The sequence below is a fragment of the Tyto alba genome, unplaced genomic scaffold (assembly GCF_018691265.1).
Source record: "Tyto alba isolate M040663 unplaced genomic scaffold, T.alba_DEE_v4.0 Super-Scaffold_16, whole genome shotgun sequence".
Classification (NCBI taxonomy): domain Eukaryota; kingdom Metazoa; phylum Chordata; class Aves; order Strigiformes; family Tytonidae; genus Tyto; species Tyto alba.
Genome location: NW_024881278.1, coordinates 18,734,756 through 18,752,966, shown reverse-complemented (window position 1 = coordinate 18,752,966; position 18,211 = coordinate 18,734,756). Strand labels below are relative to the sequence as shown.

At 38.0% G+C, this 18,211-nt stretch overlaps 1 protein-coding gene across 1 annotated transcript in view; it reads left to right on the top strand.

Moving 5' to 3' along the window:
• Window positions 1-7,582: 7,582 nt before the first annotated feature.
• CENPF (centromere protein F) overlaps window positions 7,583-18,211 on the top strand; it is a 43,199-nt gene continuing 32,570 nt past the window's right edge. The window contains 7 exon segments of the mRNA XM_032989519.2: window positions 7,583-7,685; window positions 8,387-8,463; window positions 8,466-8,590; window positions 9,957-10,153; window positions 12,309-12,424; window positions 14,507-14,598; window positions 17,301-17,565. Of these exon segments, the coding sequence (XP_032845410.2) occupies window positions 8,430-8,463; window positions 8,466-8,590; window positions 9,957-10,153; window positions 12,309-12,424; window positions 14,507-14,598; window positions 17,301-17,565 (829 nt within the window). The 5' untranslated portion in view covers window positions 7,583-7,685; window positions 8,387-8,429.

Here is an 18,211-nt window from a genome sequence, read left to right as displayed (position 1 = left end):
ATGTGCTACAGCTGGGTACGCTGACCTGATTGTAACATAAGCAGAAACTTAGTGCACTAGCAGAAATTCCCATTCCTGAAATCATATTAATTCTTTATAAATCGATACTTTTAATGTTTGAAGCTTACCACAACCCAAAAAAAAAAAAAAAGTTTACTTCTCTAGTATTCTGTGCTCTCATTAATTATTCCATCTAATAGTGCTTCTCAAAATCATCTCTTAGAAAAGGAATTTGGATTACACAATCTTGGAAAACAAACCTGTTGCCACCAAGCATGAGCTAACATGTTACTGTACTCTACAGCTTATCACAAGTAAGCCAGCACCCAGTTTTGTAGACCAGAAGTCTTGGTTGATTATCTGTGCAAATAAACTATGCTGTGTTGAATATTCTAGTTTGCATAGAGTTGTATTCTGCCTGAGGACTTACTTAATGCCTGTGTCTCTTTTCAGCTCTTCAAGTAAATAGTTGTAAAATGAAAAACTTTTTAGCATTTGTGAGTAAAGTAATGAACCTTTGATTCCACAGTTGTAAGTACTCCAAATTGGATTTAGATGAGGAATATAACTTTCTATGCAACTGTTACTGCTGTCCAAGCTAAAATAGTCTAATGGCAGAACGAATAACATTTTTCCAGTTTTCATGGGTTATCAATTTGGGTACTTTTAAACGTATCATTTAGCCTGAGCATTAGGTCTTCAGATTTCTGAAAACAGTGGGCTCCTGAGCAAAAAAAAAATTCACCAGCTTTTAACAGAAGTTAATATAGCAGCAATCCTAGAAGTCAGCATACACCACTGATTTATAGGTATTTTAGTGCCTTCTCACTCCTGATAATCATAACCTTTATGCATCTCAGCATGGATTTAAGAGTCTGACTGTGAGCACCCAGTTGAAAATATTTTGTTGCCGCTTAGAGATAAATAGTTTCTTGAGAAAGCAAAGAGCTAATGTTATAATCTAAAATGTGGCTTTGGGACTGTCACAAACTTGTGTAACTTGAATTCAGTCATTAATGTTTGCTTATATCTGTGAAATGTGTATACCACCATACATGAGGATGAGAGTACTGTGAAACCGAATTTGATGATTTTCTGAAATTAACAGTGAAGTGCACTATAAAAGAATAAAACCTCAGCTAGAGTTACCTTAGCTTCTTGAAGTCTGTATGTTGTTTCTAAAAGAGCCCTGATTTGCATTTTCACTTTTGGTCAAAATTAACAGGAAACTTTCTGTGAGTTAGAGAAATTTGGGAATGCTGAGAGGTATATATAAATATTGATTATCTTCTATGCCTACTATCATTTGTACGATACACTAGATACCCTGGAAAGATTTAAAACACAAACATTTTCCTGGAAAGGATTAATACAAAAATGGTATAAGAAATACCAATAAAACTGTTGGAATTTAGACTTGGAAGAGGTGAGGAGATTAAGTGATAACAAAAGTCATTAAGATGTAGATTGCAGTTGTTTTCGCCATGAATATTTATTTATTCAATTGGATCATTTCAGTTAGTGGTTCATAAACTATGGCTGTTTGAGATGGGTTTCCCACTGCAATTAGTTGGGTGACTGAAAGCTCATTCTATAACTTGCCTGCAAAAATGGCAGAAGTAATGTTGAGGTGGTTACAATGTGTGTAAGATAAGGAGGCGTACTTTTGTCTTATCTATTCAAACTTTTAACAGAGAAACACTGGAAGATTTGAGAGACAGCATTAAGAAAGGTAGAGGCTAATAAGTAATTTGATTAGTTTGTTATGAATGGTGTAGGTGATGTTCTTAATTATGTCACTGACTGATAAAAGAATTCACAGTAGGTGAACGCAATAAGAAGCAAGTGTAGATTCTCAGATAATAGCTCCATAAGAGTTATATAACTTTATATATATATAAATATATATATATATAATAATTATATGTGTATAATAAATATGCATATAGGCCGTAACAAAAAATAAACGAAGTATGAGCTCAAGGCTTTCATTTAGGTAGTTCATAGGAATGGGATGTTCAACTGGAGATTAGGCACAAGGGCAGCCATGATAAATGATGAAGAACTTAGAATAGAGAGGTCAACAGAGAAGCAAAACTCAGACTTTTGAAGGCAATCATGCAGATGATGGCCACGTATGACTGTGAGAGTTGGCCTTTGGGGAAAAGAGAAATTAAAAAGTAGTTAAAAAGAAGTTAATAAAAGAGTTAAAGGTGATAGATGGAGGAAATTACTGAATGTAAACCAAAGAAAAACCAGATCTAGAGATGCCTAACAAGAGAAGGAGGTAATGTAACTTAGGAGTGGGCATTTTCTACATGCCCCATTTAAGAAGTTGGTCATAAAGAGATGGAAAGAGGCAGAGATGGCTAGGAAAGGCGTATGCTACTTAGTTTATGTGTAGTGTCACTTTTCTCCCTTGCTTGAACAGAATGATACTCAGTGTAGATATACTTGTGTAGGTTAGGAGTACAATCCTAACAAAAATGGTGGCCAAAGGAGATCCAATAGACCCATGAAAGTCAGGGAGGATAGGGCCATAAAGGAAACAGGTTTCCATCTTACCAAATGTCCCCTGAAATCTGGTAACTCCTTGCCCATAAGATGTTAACAGTATTAGATTGGATCATGAATGTATTTTTTGGTATTAGTATCTGTAGTGTGAAAGATTTGCTTGGTATTGCCATTTCTAGCTGGCAGCAGAGCTATAAAGAGAGGGAATTTAGCATTAAGAGAAAAAATTAGAGTTCCAATTTTGTTTACAGTGCAGTAACTGGTAATTTGAAGCCCTAGACAATATGGACTTGATGTGTCATACCATAATGTAATTGCTGTAATTATTTATCATTTTCTTCACTGCACATTAGTTGTTTAAGCGTTATGCTAATGGATGTATTCAATGTTTAAAAATAATGTTTTTAGAACAGGAAGGAAAGACATAAATACCTTTTTGCTGCTATATGCATTACTATAGCTGCAAACCTTTCACAGTTCTTCAAGACAGTATGTGTGCAACTAAATAACCAACATTTTTAATATGTTTGTTTTCTTCTTCCACCCTTCCAATATACTAACAAATGTTAAACAACTAACAAGCCCCCCTCCCCACCCTGTTTTCAATCCTTATTGTTAAATAATTTTACTATTGTTTATGGTAAAGAGTTTATCCGTGTAACTGCTCATCAGCTTTAAATTCAGAGGTTAACACTTCTGCAGAAGTCTGTAGATTATTAAAAATCACAATAATACTACACTGCTTGCAAATGTGAGAATATTTTCCTGTGATGAAAATTATTCAGAGTAATTTCACTTAATATGTAAGAGACTTAAATGAAAGAAGAAGCTGTAAGATAGTTTTCTCCTTGTAAAACACACCAGTTATAAAAGCACAAGAATGCATTTACTGTGGGAAGGTTTCTTACTATCATATACGACAGATATGTGTTAGGGATTAGAGCATGGGGATTTAGGGTCTTGTTACATAATGTTTTAACTGATCTAAGATGGTGTGACTATAGTTTTGTCCACTCTCTTCTGCATATCCCTGTTCCATCTGTTGATCTGGGTCTGGCATGTATCTGACCCCACATTGCAGCAGTTTGGAGACCCAAGCTGATGTTACCAGAAAGGTCCTTGCATAGTATGATATCCCTTACCAGTTTAACCATCTCACCTGGCAGTTCAGATCAGCTCTGAAGTTGTCCTAAGGGAGCAGTGGCAGCATGCAGGTGGGGGACAGGAGGGAGGGTGGGAATGTGGCAACATTGCTTTGAGGTGTTTTCAACTGCCAGGAGCCGCACCCGTGGGTTTCTGTCCAGCACCTGCGTGTGATTCACTGTGTCACCTTAGACAAGCCAGGTAACCTCAGTCACCTACTCAATACCAGGAAACCTACCCACTGGTGTTTAGTAGGCTAAACTAGGCAACGTGATTATCAAACAACTGAGCAACTGGAAGTATTTTATCCAGTAATATGTTCATCCAGTTGACCCAGCACTAGTGTCAACATGAATGCTTCAGTAGCAGTTTCCATCAGTAGGTAAGAAATACTCACTTAGACAAACATCCCATTTCTTTTGGGAGCAGTGTTACAGTTTATTGTTGGTGATATGCTGTGGTCTCTGATTTTGTTAATGAACTGTTAAAAAGACTGTGCAGATTACTTAAACATTTTTTAAGAGCGTAAGACTAGACAGTTAAGAAATCTAAGGTGTAAGGTTCTCTATGCATCCTAATGGCACCCTCCTTTACATTTATTCTGTTCACCAAACAAGGTATGAGTCCCGTTGAGAAACACAATTATATGAAGGTATATAAGCAATCAAACATTGTACTTTACCACAGGAGCAAACTGGGCTTTATTAGTGCAGACTCAACCTTGCAACTCCAGTGCTAACACCTAAACTGCCATCTTCTCAGTTACCTACCTGCCTTGGCAGAGATGAAGAATATTGTTTTCCAGAGTCAAGAGGCATCACTTAGTACAGGGTGGGGTTTGGGTGAGGCTAAGGGAAATGATCTGGTTTTCTTCTCTTTCACACCCAGCCTGGCTGAGTGTCTGCCTCTAGCGCCTCAGCAGGGAAGCTGGGAAACTAGAACCATGTCAGGCACAGAGCACCTGGCCTGCTTCTCTCTTTCTCTGCGTGAAGGGGTTTGCTCCAGCTCCTCAGGTGCTCTTTGATGTGTATGTGTATGTATATATATATATATATACATATATATATATATGAAATATGCTTTACCTGACAGATTCTGAGTCTGGCAAGGAAGAATATGGGAGAAAAGCTCTCAACTGGTTTCTGTTCCTCATAGTGTCCAAGCAAGGTGGGATTTTTCATCAGAAGCTCTTTCCTGCTCTTTCCCTTTCTGTTTTGTTCCATTGTGTGCTTTGACATAAGCTGCAGTAATATGATTTCACCCTTTAGTTGTTTTTGTGTTCTCCTTACAGTTCTGGCCCTTTGCCAAAAATTATAGTAAGGAATGCAGGTGAGAAAATGTAAATGGTGATTTTTAATATTTGGTAAGAACTGAATGGAATTTCAAGGACAGAGCAAAGCCACTTCACAGGGCTGAGGTAGTGAGTGAGGTGCTCCAAATCAGGAAATTTTGAGACCCTCTTAGAAAGACCTCTAGAACTCTAGCCAGTAGAGAATAATAAAAGTAATTGCAAGAGCTGGGCAAACAGATGCTTGCTATTAACACCCTTTATAACTTGTTATTATTTGTTCAGAGTATTTGACCTGATTCTAGTATCTTATACTTCAATCCTTACTAATATTCTTATGTAATATGATACTAATATGATATTATACTAATGTTATACTAATATTATACTTCAATGTTTAATAATATTTTTGTATCTTATATTTACATGATAACTAATATACATAATACTTATGAAGCTACTGGGCAAACTAATGTTGATATGGCAAAAGAAGAAGATGTTTCTGTACTTTACATGAGGCCTTTTATTTTTCATGATAATTAGTTAATTGCTGTGATAGTCAAGTAAAGGATGCCAAATATGAAAGAATTAATTTGTAAATCTTTTTCATCAGAAACCCAGTACAAATCTGTCCATTCTTAGAAACAGGCTTCAGAACAAGTGTTCTCTCATATTTAAGTTTACAACAGCTGTTGGGCTCTTTTTTTTTTTTTAAGCCTCAGCTATCCAGGTATCCATCAGACTGCATCTTAGAAGCTTTGCACCCACCAGATGATTTTAATTTTTCATGCCTTATAAGAACCCTGAAGGCTTTCTCCACTCATTTTTCCCCTCCTGAAAAATATGCCACCAATCTTGGAAGTTAAAGCTGTTTCGATGAAGCCTTCCCCGAGGGATTCATCATGATGCAGTAGTTTAAATACTAGCGCTCCCTGTCCATCAGTGGTCCCACTATAATAGCATTTCAGTAAGTGTAAACTCTTCCTCTTCTGCAACTGATTAAGTTGCAATTGATTAAGTAACATTTGCTACTGTCAAATGAGAAATGCTTACTAAATATAATATATAATGAGTATTTACTCGTTACAGAACATTTGCCCCTTGTCTGCCAAGTGGAGGATCTCCTTCAGTTCTGGCTGGTCCTCAGCTTTCACAAATTAATTGCCAGTACGGTGTTAGGGGTTTCCCGCTCCTCTGCTGTTCTCTGCTGTTCCCTCAGTAACACCCGCACAGTCATCTCTAAGAGTGTGTAAAGTTCATCATGGAATTTCTAGCTCTTATTTTATTTAATTGTCATTTGCTAAGAGGTATTTATGATGGATTGGTTCTGTCAATTTGATGGCTTGTTTTGTTCTGGAGCTAGTTTAGAGATTTTATAACAATGTGCTAGTGAGTTTGTTGTACCATATTTATTTGTAATCAGACCTCTCGTGAGTTGGCTGTTTAACTTATCAAGGAAGAATTGTTTAACTCAATTTCCGAAATATGATTAAAAGAACAGTGCTGGTATAAATATTTTCAGAATGATTATGAGAAGCAAGACATTTAATTAGGTGGAATGATAATCAGATCAGTAATTCCCAGATTGTGATGGAAAACATCATTCTGTTTCAAGCCTGACCCCCTGTCAGTGGTGGTCGGGGGGAGCAGGGAGGGAGGGAATGCTGGAGTAAGCTTTGGAAACCTGCCACAGACACCCAGAGAAGTTCACAGAAGCTTTAGAATCCGTAAGCCTTTGCTGTCGCCATTTGCATTCTATGATCCGTGTTAGCAAACACTCAGAAGTAGTGTTTTTTTTGTTTTGTTTTAATTTTGTGTTTCTATTTTAGGGTAGAAAACGTGCAGTATTAGGCTGAATTGCTTTCCCCTCTCCCCCTACCCCCACCCCCCCAAGAAAAAAACAACTCCCAGGAGCACTTTGTGCAGAACCGACTCCTGAACCACTTCGTGATCCTTTTGTAGAGCTTTTTCAGGTGAATAGGTTATCCTCAGGACACGTTTCATTTTCAAAACCCAGGTTCTCCAGAAGATGGGGAAAGCGATTTTGGACAAAAGGTCAGATGTTGCCGTTACACCCCGACAGCCCCCTTCCCGACATCAGCTGCGCTTTCCTCACAGCCCTCTCTTTCCCGCCTCGCCGGGCCGGGCCGCAGGGCTCTCCCCCGGCGTTGCGGTATTGCGGCGGCCGCCGTGCCCGGGGGGTGTTCGCAGCCCCCTCAGCTCCCAGCACCTCAGCCGGCTGCGAGCAACGGCCTCCGGGGCCAACCACGAGCCGCCTCCGCCCCGCCCCTGCGCCGCCGCCGCCAATGGAGTTTGAATACTTCCGAACCAGCCAATCAGGAGGGCCGGCGGCCCGGCGCTGCGCCCTCAGTGCTAACGGGGCGGGGTCTGCGTGGCGAGCGGCGTCGCGGCGGGGCCAATCAGCGCGCGCGGGCAGCGCCGTTGCCTGGGCGGGCACTAAACGGCTGCTGGGGCGGGCGGCGGCAGCTTTGAATTGCCGGGGCGGGGGAGCGGAGCCTGTTGTGGCGGCGGGGGGCTGTGGGGAGCCGGAGCGGACGGACGGACGGACGGACGGACGGCAGGCGGGCAGGAAGGAGGGCGGGCGGGCAGGCAGGCAGGCAGCCGGGGTTTGGGTGATTGCCGCTGGTGCTGCCCCCGGCTTTCCCCGAGGGCGGGGGTGTGTCCCTGCGACGGGACGGCAGAGCCGGGGAGCCGCTGCCTCAGACGAGGGTCGAGCCCGGTGAGTTTCGTCGCGCTCCGAGCCCCACAGTCCCGGGTGGGTTATGTCCGCCCGTCGTTGATCTCCATTTTTAGTTATTTTTAGGTACTTTCTCTCTCACAAGTAAGTTCTGAGCTGTGCTAGTGTCTCGGCCCATGCCAGAGCCTCTAAAGGCGGAGCCATTACAATAACAAAAAACTAAAATCGTATGAGTGTGTCGAATCTCTATTTAAGGATTAAGCGTTGTACAGCAGTTTAAGTGGCCAGAACTCAGCAGTATTGGTTTGAAAAACTTCTGTAAAGAAAGAAGCATAATTGCTACTTAAAGCAATGGGGTTTTTTGGTAAGGCTTTCAGGTTAAACACACCAGAAGTACAATGAAGTCATAAGTGCTAATGACCTGAAATGTGAACATCAAAATAAGATATGAAGAGAAACTTTTTGAAATACAGCAGTCAAATATAATTACAAGAATATAAATCCTGTTATTGTTAGGATATAGATTAACATGAAGTTTTAAAATCTCAGCTGCATAGAAGCATGTCAAAGTAGCACTTAAAAGTTGCTGCTTTGCGTTTAGATTGGGAAACTGGCATGGTTGTGAAATACTGTATTTGTGTATATATCTGTAATCACAGCTAAGCTTAAAAATGTGACTGATTTAAAAGGGAAGCTTATTTAACCACTTTCAAGGTCTAATTTTAGTTGTTTTTGTGTTTCAGGTGTAGTACTACCCACCTTGTATTATACAAGAATTTTGTCAATATGAGCTGGGCTGTGGAGGAATGGAAAGAAGGTCTTTCCCCAGAGTCCTTCAGAAGATTCATGAGCTAGAAAGTCAAGTAGACAAGCTTAAAAAGGAACGTCAGCAAAGACAGTTCCAGTTAGAGTCTTTGGAGGCAGCTTTGCAAAAACAAAAACAGAAGGTAACGTAGGTACTGCAGTCCTTTCCCTGAAATGACATTCTCCATGCTAAACACCATTCTAAGGATTTAGTATCTGGTGGTGGTTAGGGAGTGGGTTAGTGTTTTGTTTCTTCCCACTTGCTGACTGGAAAGGTAGCATAGAAATATAGAAATATAAACATACTCATCATATTCTCCCTTCTGCTTAGTTCTCACTGACTGATAATAGAATTCCTGCCTTCTATCTGTGTTTGACATGATTATCCATCTCCAGGTTTTCAGGTTTACTTTGAGGCTTTCCTACATCTTGTGATTAGGAAAAGTAATTACTTTATTGTCACACTTGTTAAAAATCTTGATAAGGACTCAGCCTGTTTTGTGTAACAGTGCTGCACAGTTGAAAGCCTCTTACTATTTCACTTTGCCTGCAGCTACCTATCATCTTTTACTTAGTTTATGTAAACCTCTGGTTTTTCATTGTAGAAACTGTATTTTGGGATTTGGTTTTCTTTTTCTTTCTTAGAGCTGTAATTTTACACCTCATCTGACCCTATCAGCCCTCTAGGCAGGAAACCAGAGACCCTCTTGGTCATCGTCCTGCCATGCTTCTGATCAGAAGTGACCCATATAGTTGAATTTTGTTTTGTAATGTTTGAATACAGTTTAGAGGCAATTTACAAAGACTCTCTTTTTTTCCCTTTAGGGTGCTACAACTTTCTAGCAAAACGTAAGCCTGGTAGTTTTCTTTGAGTTTCTTCCTGTGAATTTCCAGGAACTTACTTCACCTACCAGAGGAACTGCTGTGCTCCTCACACAAAAAGAAGGGAGGCACTTGAATAGTTGTGCTTTAAAACTCAGAAGCAGCAGCTAAAACTCACTACTTCTCAGTCAAAAGAATAATGTTGTGCAAAGTTGTAGCCTGACTGTAGCCTTCCTGCCAGAAGCTGGAGGGGAGTAGGAGGACATCTCTACTGCCAGACTCGATTTCAAAGCCATGACTCTTGATAATCGTTGTGCATTCTTTAGTGAGTCAAAGTATCCTGGTTGCTAAAGTTGATAGGATGGACAGAGAAGCAAGATGATCAGTGGAGAATGTGGACTACTGTGGATTATTAGTATTTAAGGATTGATGAATTTTTTTTATGAGCTTGTGTTTAGTCAATAAATAGAATTTTTTAATGTCACTGAGTTGAATTTTAGGAAATGTGGTTTTGTTCATACACCAGAATATTTATACAATGTGTATATCTGAGGTTTTCAGTGCTGTCAGAGTTTTGAAATGCTAGGAAGATAATAACAGCATGTAAACTTGGTGTTTTTAAAATAATAACTGCACAGAAGTGTAGAGAACTTGAGACATTTTTTAAGTGGTCTATATTCCATCTAGGTTGAAAATGAAAAAAATGAAGCTGCTACACTAAAAAGAGAGAATCAGAGCTTGATGGAAATGTGTGACAGTCTTGAGAAAGCAAAACAGAAGATTTCACATGATCTTCAAGTAAAAGAATCTCAACTCAACATTCAGTCAGGGCAGCTGAATTCCAGTAAGAAAGACATTGAAAGGCTAGAACAAGAACTGAAAAGGTGAGGACTTGCCATATGGCTCTAACCTATGTAAAGTGGTTATTTTCTCATGTTTTGCTCATTTAATGTGTCCTTCATGGTCTTTAGTTTCTCTTAATTTCATATTTTGTTTAGATTTTGTGGCCCAAATCTCAAAACATCACCCTGTTCTTACATACGCACATGCATATATGGACTTCTTCATAAATCTATGTGCTGCTTGAAGCAGTTAGCACCCATTCATTCTGTGATTTCAAATAAACAAAAAAGCTAGCACAACTGAGTTGCTTGGCAAAAGTGACCTACAAAGAGCTTGGAGTTGTAAGGAAAGTACATGGACAACGCAGTCTGTAAAATCAAGTCTACCAATAATACATGATGGCTGGAAGAAGGAGGAATGAAGGTCTATTGGAGTGGAAGAGAAAGCAATGGTGCTGTGACTGAAACATGGAATCCATTTGCTTTGGTAAAGAAGTGCCTAATTCATAATGCCTCAGGTTGTGAACAGTGTTATTACTGAGACAGTATGTATGTACTGTCTGCAGAGGTGGAATGCAATTCATATAATAAAAAAAAAATCTTGTATAAGATAGACACATCTCAAAATCCTTCATCTGAGGGTGCTACACAAATGGGACAGTTGCTTGTAGTGAAGTGAATATTGTCACCTGTTAAACTTGCTCTCATACTAAAGTCACCCTCCGTTCTTGGGAAGAAGTATTTCTGAAACTTTGTGTGCATCAGTAAGGCTGACTGTCCCGCCTGTGCAGTAAACTGTTGTTTTAGTACGAGTAATGCAGAATTACTGCCACAGAGAGGAGTCAGTCTGTGATATCAATTTTCTTATTGTTTGTTTATGGTTTGATGGGGATTTTTGGTGTGTTTTTGTTTTTCTCATGTCATGAAGTATGTCTGTTTCCTTTAACTTTTGGATGGTATGCCTCCTACATGTCCTAATAGAAGCAAATAAAGGAAGCTGTGTTGGTGTTTCTGGTTTTTCCCTTTGCCCGTCCCTCCTGCTTTGGGAAAACTGAAGATAGTTGAAGTATTTGACTGCTGTGGAAGATTCTAATTTCAACAAAACAATTTATGGCATGTAGAAACACCAGCTTTGTGTAAGGAGTTGCTGAGATCCATCAAAGAAATCTACTGAGATTCAACAGGGTTGATAGAATCACTCATGTTTTCTCCCTCAGCTGCCAAATGTTGGGCCGGAGGGGTTGCAGACTAAGGATACATGTTCCACTTACTCCCCAAATTAAGTCTAGTTTACTGAATTTTCTCCTTCCCATTATATTACTTTGTATAGCTGTTCACTACAGAAGATCATCAGTTACTGCATGTTGCTTGATGCTGGTGATGGATTTCAGTTTTTTATTTGGTTCTGTGTTGTTTTATGCTGATAATTTATCGTTTACTACTTCATAATAACTCACAATCCACTGGGGAGGAGTTCTTGGTGTCCTACTGTAAAAGGGAGGGAGAAATGGGAAGGCAAGTTGTGGAGTCATTCATGTGATGGGTTGCAGACTGGAACCGTTCCCCTATAACCTTTTCTCACTGAGCAGGATGAAAGTTGCTGTATAATCTCCAAACTAGTTATCCAGATTCACTGGATGAGCTTCACGCTCACAAAAGTCGCTGGAATGGGTAGTCTGCTGTGGTGTTTTGGGTTACAATGAAAACGGTACATGCAAAAATACACTGTTGGGAAGATATTCCCTTCCATTTTCATGAGACATGCATAAGTTTCTCAAAGTGCACGGTATCAGAACATGGAATAATAGTATGCTTCCTACTGTAAAGATATTTCCTGAAGACTGAGAGTTTTATCAATGTTTGCAGTGATTTAGGTGTGTTTAGCTGGACTACAGCTTCATACAGCAATATCTTAAGCAGTTTGAACTGATTTTCACCTACTTTGCGTTTGTTTGTTTTTGTTCTTTATCTTTGACTCCTATGTAATTAATTAACTATGTTGAAACTAAATAAAATAAATTCTTCCTATTTCTGTATTATAATAGCTAAAAATTTTCAGTGGCTGTATCTCAACTTCATCTTTAAACTAAGTTCTTAAAATCATATAACTTATTTGTGTATTTCAGGCTTTTAAAAATAGATAATTAACCTTTTAGTTTCCATTACTGATTGCTGCTGTTGCTTCTTTCCTAAACAGATACAAATGTGAGCTTGAGAGAAGTCATCAAACATCGATTACAGGAGACTTATCATTCAGTGGCACTCCACAGAAAAGTTTTACTGCTCCTTTAACACCAGTTCAAACTCAAAATGGTAAATTATTTTTTCTTCATCTAGCACAGATAGTTAACTGTCAGGTTTTTTTGGAAGGTGTAGGATCTTTTGGACATCACACTTGTACCGAGCTGCCTAATGCCTATTACATAGCTTATATTGAGTGTCTAAATCATAGCACCACAGGTTCCAAGTTTAAAAATTATTAGTGCAGATTGAAAACTTATTGCTAATATTACATCTTTCCAGCACTACGTTGATGGACATGGAATAGTAATAGGAATATCCATCAACAGACTGCAGCTATTTTTTGAATTCCTGTCCTAATGTGAGCTCTTCCCTTCATGCAGTGAAGATCAAATTTCTTCCATGTACCACAAGTACTTTAATTAAAGTTCAGTCAACAGTCATATCTGTTATTTCTTTAGAAAATTCTTTTTTATTTAGACTATTATTGTACATGATAATCTGCACAATTTATGCACTTTATCTATTTCAAAGCATCAATTCTGTCCTCAAATTAGTGACACCAAATAGTTTTAAAATATTTGAATAAACTGGAAAAGTTAATTTAACTGGTAAACTTTCTGTAGCCAGACATCCTTGCGCTGTCTATGCTGAAAAACTTTGATGGGTTCAATATTATGCATGATGTTTACATCTTTCTTTGCTTTGAATAAATGTTTTGTGAATTTGGCATCTCAGTCTTACTCTGAGGGGAAATCTGAGATACTTTCTTGCACTTTTATTTATTTTAATTTTTTTATATGTATCTGAAAAGGGCTATAGTAGTGCCAATGTCAAGCATTCCACTAAATATGGTACTCCTGAAATGGGGATTATATTAAAATTATTTAAATAACTGTATTTAAAGTGGTATTGCTGGGGAGGCATTTTCCTTTGAAAGCTGGGGTCTTAAATTCTTTAAGACGATAGAGTATCTCAAATTGGAAGGGGCCCACGAGGATCACTGACTTCAGCTTCCTGCTCTGTGCAGGACTACCTAAAACTCAATCATATGAGTAAGAGCATCATCCAGATGCTCCTTGAACTCTGACAGGCTGGGTGCTGTGACCACTTCCCTGTGGAGCCTGTTCCAGTGACCGACCACCCCCTCAGTGAAGAGCCTTTCCCTGATGTGCAGTCTGAACTTTCCTTGACACAGCTTCATTCCATTTCTTCCTGTCCTATTACTGGTTGCCAGAGAGAAGATCAGCACCCCCACTCCGCTGCCCGCCTCGAGGAAGTTGTAGGCAGGGATAGGTCACTCCTCAGCCTTCTCCAAGCTGAACAAATCAAGTGACCACAGCTGCTCCTCGTAAATTGCCCTCGAGGCCTTTCACCATCTTGGTTGCTCTCCTCTGGACATGCTTTAATAGTTTGTCCTTACATTGAGGTGCCTGAAACTGCATAAAGTACTTGAGGTGGAGCCTCACCAGTTCACTGTAGAGTGGGACAGTCACCTCTCTCAACTGCTCCTTAGAATGCTACAAAGCATTCTAGCTCTAGTATTTTTCTGAGAGTTGTACAAATATATAAAATGTTGTATATAAATTCAAGAAAAGGGAAGCAAGACTTTTGTTTTGGACTGATGTGCTCCTCTTAAAAATTCAGCTGAAGAATCCCAAATAAATTCTTTGTCCAATTCCTATTGCATTTGAAAGGAATTAGAGGAAAAGATCCAGCCTTATTTTCTGGTAATTTCTTGGTAATATTAATGCTATTGGGCTGCTGGTAGGAAACCTTAAAAAAAAAAAAAGCATATAATATATGTGTATATATAATGTAACATATATATGTGGTATATTTTTTAAAACGTGTATATATATTTTATATATATATATACACACGTATTTTGGGGAGATAAAAAAAAACAATCTGGCATTGGATACTTAATTTTAACAGTTGTGTTTTCATTCTAACATCGAGTTCCAGATATCCCACCAGTATACTTTGCAGTTCTAAATTACCGAACATATTGTATATTCAGTTGTTTCTTCCTTGTAATCTGACACTTCTGATAGCTGTTCATTTTTATAATTCCTGTGGTAACAACAGGCTAGGAAAGATTACCTGTGTATTGAGTTAGATTATGAAGAATTATTTATCATGTCTTTGTAGATGCCAAATTTGAAGAACTGAAAGAAAAATACAAGAAGGAAGTCCAAGAAAGAAAAAAGCTAGAATTAGAACTGAGAGCTATCCAGGTTAAAGTAAGTATCTCTTGAGAATTGTATGTGTGATATCTAAGAAAGTAACTACTGAGTGAACTTGCAAAATGGAGTGGAAAACTAGTGAAATATATTCTATATCACTTAATGTATAATAAATAAAAAAAAAAATCTGTGTGTACTGCCATTCAGAAGTAATCTTGGAGAATCCAGAAAAGCTAGCATAATTGAATAGCAAAGGGAAGAAGGATATTGAAAATGAGAACACAACTTTCAAATACTGGAAGTCTCAAGCAAGCAAGAACAAGAGAAAACTGTCAGTTTTTCCAAGTTAAATATGATAGGATAATAAAATAGCCATTAAAAGATTATAAGAAAACTTGCCTAGCAAATAAACACTAGTAAATTTTTCAAACACATTAGTAGGAGTTGTATTAGGGGATCTCTGAGGCCAACCGATGTGAAAGACCTCAAGGAAAAAAGGGCCATTGCAGAAAAGCTGAAATAATTTTTTTTTTGTATTTACTATCTGAAGGCTTAGGAAATTTTCTACATCAGAGCCTTTCTTTATTTGGGTTGAATCTGTAGCACAGTCTCAAACTGAAAATTCAGTAGTCTTAAAATAGATTGATAAAATGAATAGAAATAAAAAAAAAAAATCTACAGATAATATTTATCCATGAATTGATAGGGCACTGCAGTATAGGACTGAGGAATCACTATGACGGGCAATTTATTTCATTCTTCTATTGACACTGGGAGGTGACATGGATGATGCCATTTTTAAAAAAAACTTTACAGTGCCGTTTCCTGGAAATGTAGTGTACTCAGGCCAAATTTTTGTACTGGTAAAATTGTTAGAAACTTAAAGATGTTTATTGATGCATACATAGGTATGATGTATGGAGAAAAAGTCAACCATTTATTTGTAAAGGGATATCATGCCTCACATATTTTCAGATTTTTTGTTTTTTGAAGAATGAATCAAAGAAGTCAAGTGACTCGGTAAAATGTTGTTGGATATCCACAAAACCCTGAAAAAAAATGAAACAGTTTTGATAAGGGGGAGGAGTTCTTGCTAATGTAAAAGTAAAGGACAGTGGCAGTAAATGGTCAGCTTTTACAGCTGGGGAGTCATCAACAGCAGAGCCTGAAAAGGATTGGTAAAGAGTACTGTGCTATTCAGCATATTCATTAATTATCTGAAAAAGAGTTTAATAATATGGCTGGAGACCACACAGTATTTTGTAATAGTAAATAATTGCAGTAATTAAGATAGTAAGTAAAGTTCAGTGTAAAAAAAAAAAAAAAAAAGTGAAGTAATGCAGTAATGCATTTGGAAAATATAATCTGAACAATGCATACCAGCTACATTCAGGCTTCAAATTTAATGAAATGATTCCAGGAAGCAATTCAGTAATTATTGTGGCTGGTTCACTGAAAACTTCATTATTATGTTCAGCAATGATGAAAAATAATTTTTAAAGAAGAGAATTAAGAACCAATGAGAAAATATTCTTTGCCTATATATAGCCAAATGGATCTCGCATCTTGAATATTCCTTTTAAATTTTGTTCATCTCATCTCTAAACAGATATGGTACAAGTAGACAGTGCAAAGATGAGTGAGATGAAGAGAGGAAAAAGGGAACAGTCATTTTCCGGCTTTTCATAGGACATAATTACAGTACCAGCTCAGCAGGTTCAGAACAAAAACTATTTTATTACACCGTACTGTGTTAAATGGCAGAACTCTTTGTCACAGAGTATTGTTAAAAAATGCAAGCATCCAAAAGAGAGAGTACTTGTAAACTATTTCATGAAAAATGATTATTAATTCCCCGGATTCAAACTTTTGTCTTGGAAACTCTGTAAATTTAAATGGCATATAAGGAGAATCATGACTGTGTGCATGGTTAGCTTTTTATGCTTTTCATCTATAAACAAGTTACTTTACAGGATTGGACACAGCATTCTGGACTGTATAGATTTCTGGTCTTAGCACAGCTGTTCCTACATAATATATTCTCTGGTTGGACTGAGAAGTCGCATTGTGTATTACCTGGGGTAGGGTTTTAGTTTTAAAAGAATTTTTCAAATGAGACGCATTTGAAAATCCAGTTGAAAATACAATAGGAGCTTTACTGTTTCAGTCTTTTCACTTAGGAAGGAGGAAAAAAAAACTCCTACTATTTTTGTTCAGTTTTGGTTTTGTTTAATTTTTCCATAGGAGGAGGGTTAAAACTGCTATCTGGCATATTTTATTATTGCAATTTTGGGATTTTCTCTGTGTATAACTTCAAATAAGTCTTTTCTCAGTTTACCTGTGTTTGTCCAGAGAAAATAAATGGGGGTCAGATATGTTAGTCTAGACTTCTATATTTCTTGCAGCTTACTTGTGTCAGCACTTGTCTGTAAAAATGTAAGTGGTAAATGGTGGGATCTCTCTTGAAAAAGAAAAACTCTGGGTATGTTACTTATAAAGGTATACAGATCAAGCTACTTTTTTAGAGATCCTGGTTTGTGTTCATAGTTATCGGCTATTCCTGGATACTTGGGCTAAAGTTATTTTGTTTATGCAGTATAAAAAAAATATGAATCAGTAGTTAGCACTGGTGGATGATGTGGTGTCATAAAAACATGAAATGACCATGACCTATTATCTACTGACTAACAAATGGATTATTTTGTTATGTGTTGGATATGGAGCTGTGTAAAGGTAGATTCTTTTTTTCTTGGACACAGAAAATAAGTCAGCCTCATCCTCAAAGCTCTTTGAGTCACAGGGAGATCGCTCGGCATCAGGCTTCCTCATCTGTGTTTTCATGGCAACAAGAAAAGACACCACCTAGAAATCAAGAAACACCCGCAAGGGGAAGTTCTACAACATCCTCTTTTCCATGGGAAAAAGAAACAAATTCTAGCATATCAGAGAAGAATGAGTTCGACGGCAGCTTTGCTGAGAATTGCAGTTCTTCATTCGTGATCCAGCTAAAAGCACAGAACCAAGGTATCTGGGACATTTCTTTAAAACCCAGAGGCAGTCTCCTATATGGTTTCACGAAAGCTGGTGTGTGGATAGAAGAGTACTGAAATGAGTGCTTTAGTGAGGAAAAGAGAAAAATACCTATTATTGCCTTTGGCAGCTAGCCTGGTTGGCTGCTGGTATTTGTATTTTCAGTGATCAGGCAGTACACAGATTATCCACAAGCTGTGGTACCTTTATATGGGGGTTGTGAGAGTTAGATGGCAGGAGTTTGTATTTTTGGGGTGGGTAAGGGACATCAGCTAAAAGGAAAATGACCTTCTCCAATAATCACTCATGGAATAATTCTCTTAGAGTTAAAAACCTGTTCAGGATTTCAGAATGTGTCACTGTTAAATTCAATTATATTACTTCTTTTAATTTTGTATGACTCTTGAGATTTATGGCTGAGCAATACCTGTGTTAAATTAATTGATTGCTTGATGCATAACTGAGTTGGTCCACAATGGATGTTACTGGAAGCATAGAATGAAGTATGATGCAAAAAGTACAATGAAAAAGCAAGATATGAACTTGTATTGCACATGTTGATATGAAGAAATACTCATTCCTGATACCTGATAGATGGAAGAGAGCAAATAGTTGGTTTGTTGTGGCTCTGGTGAACATT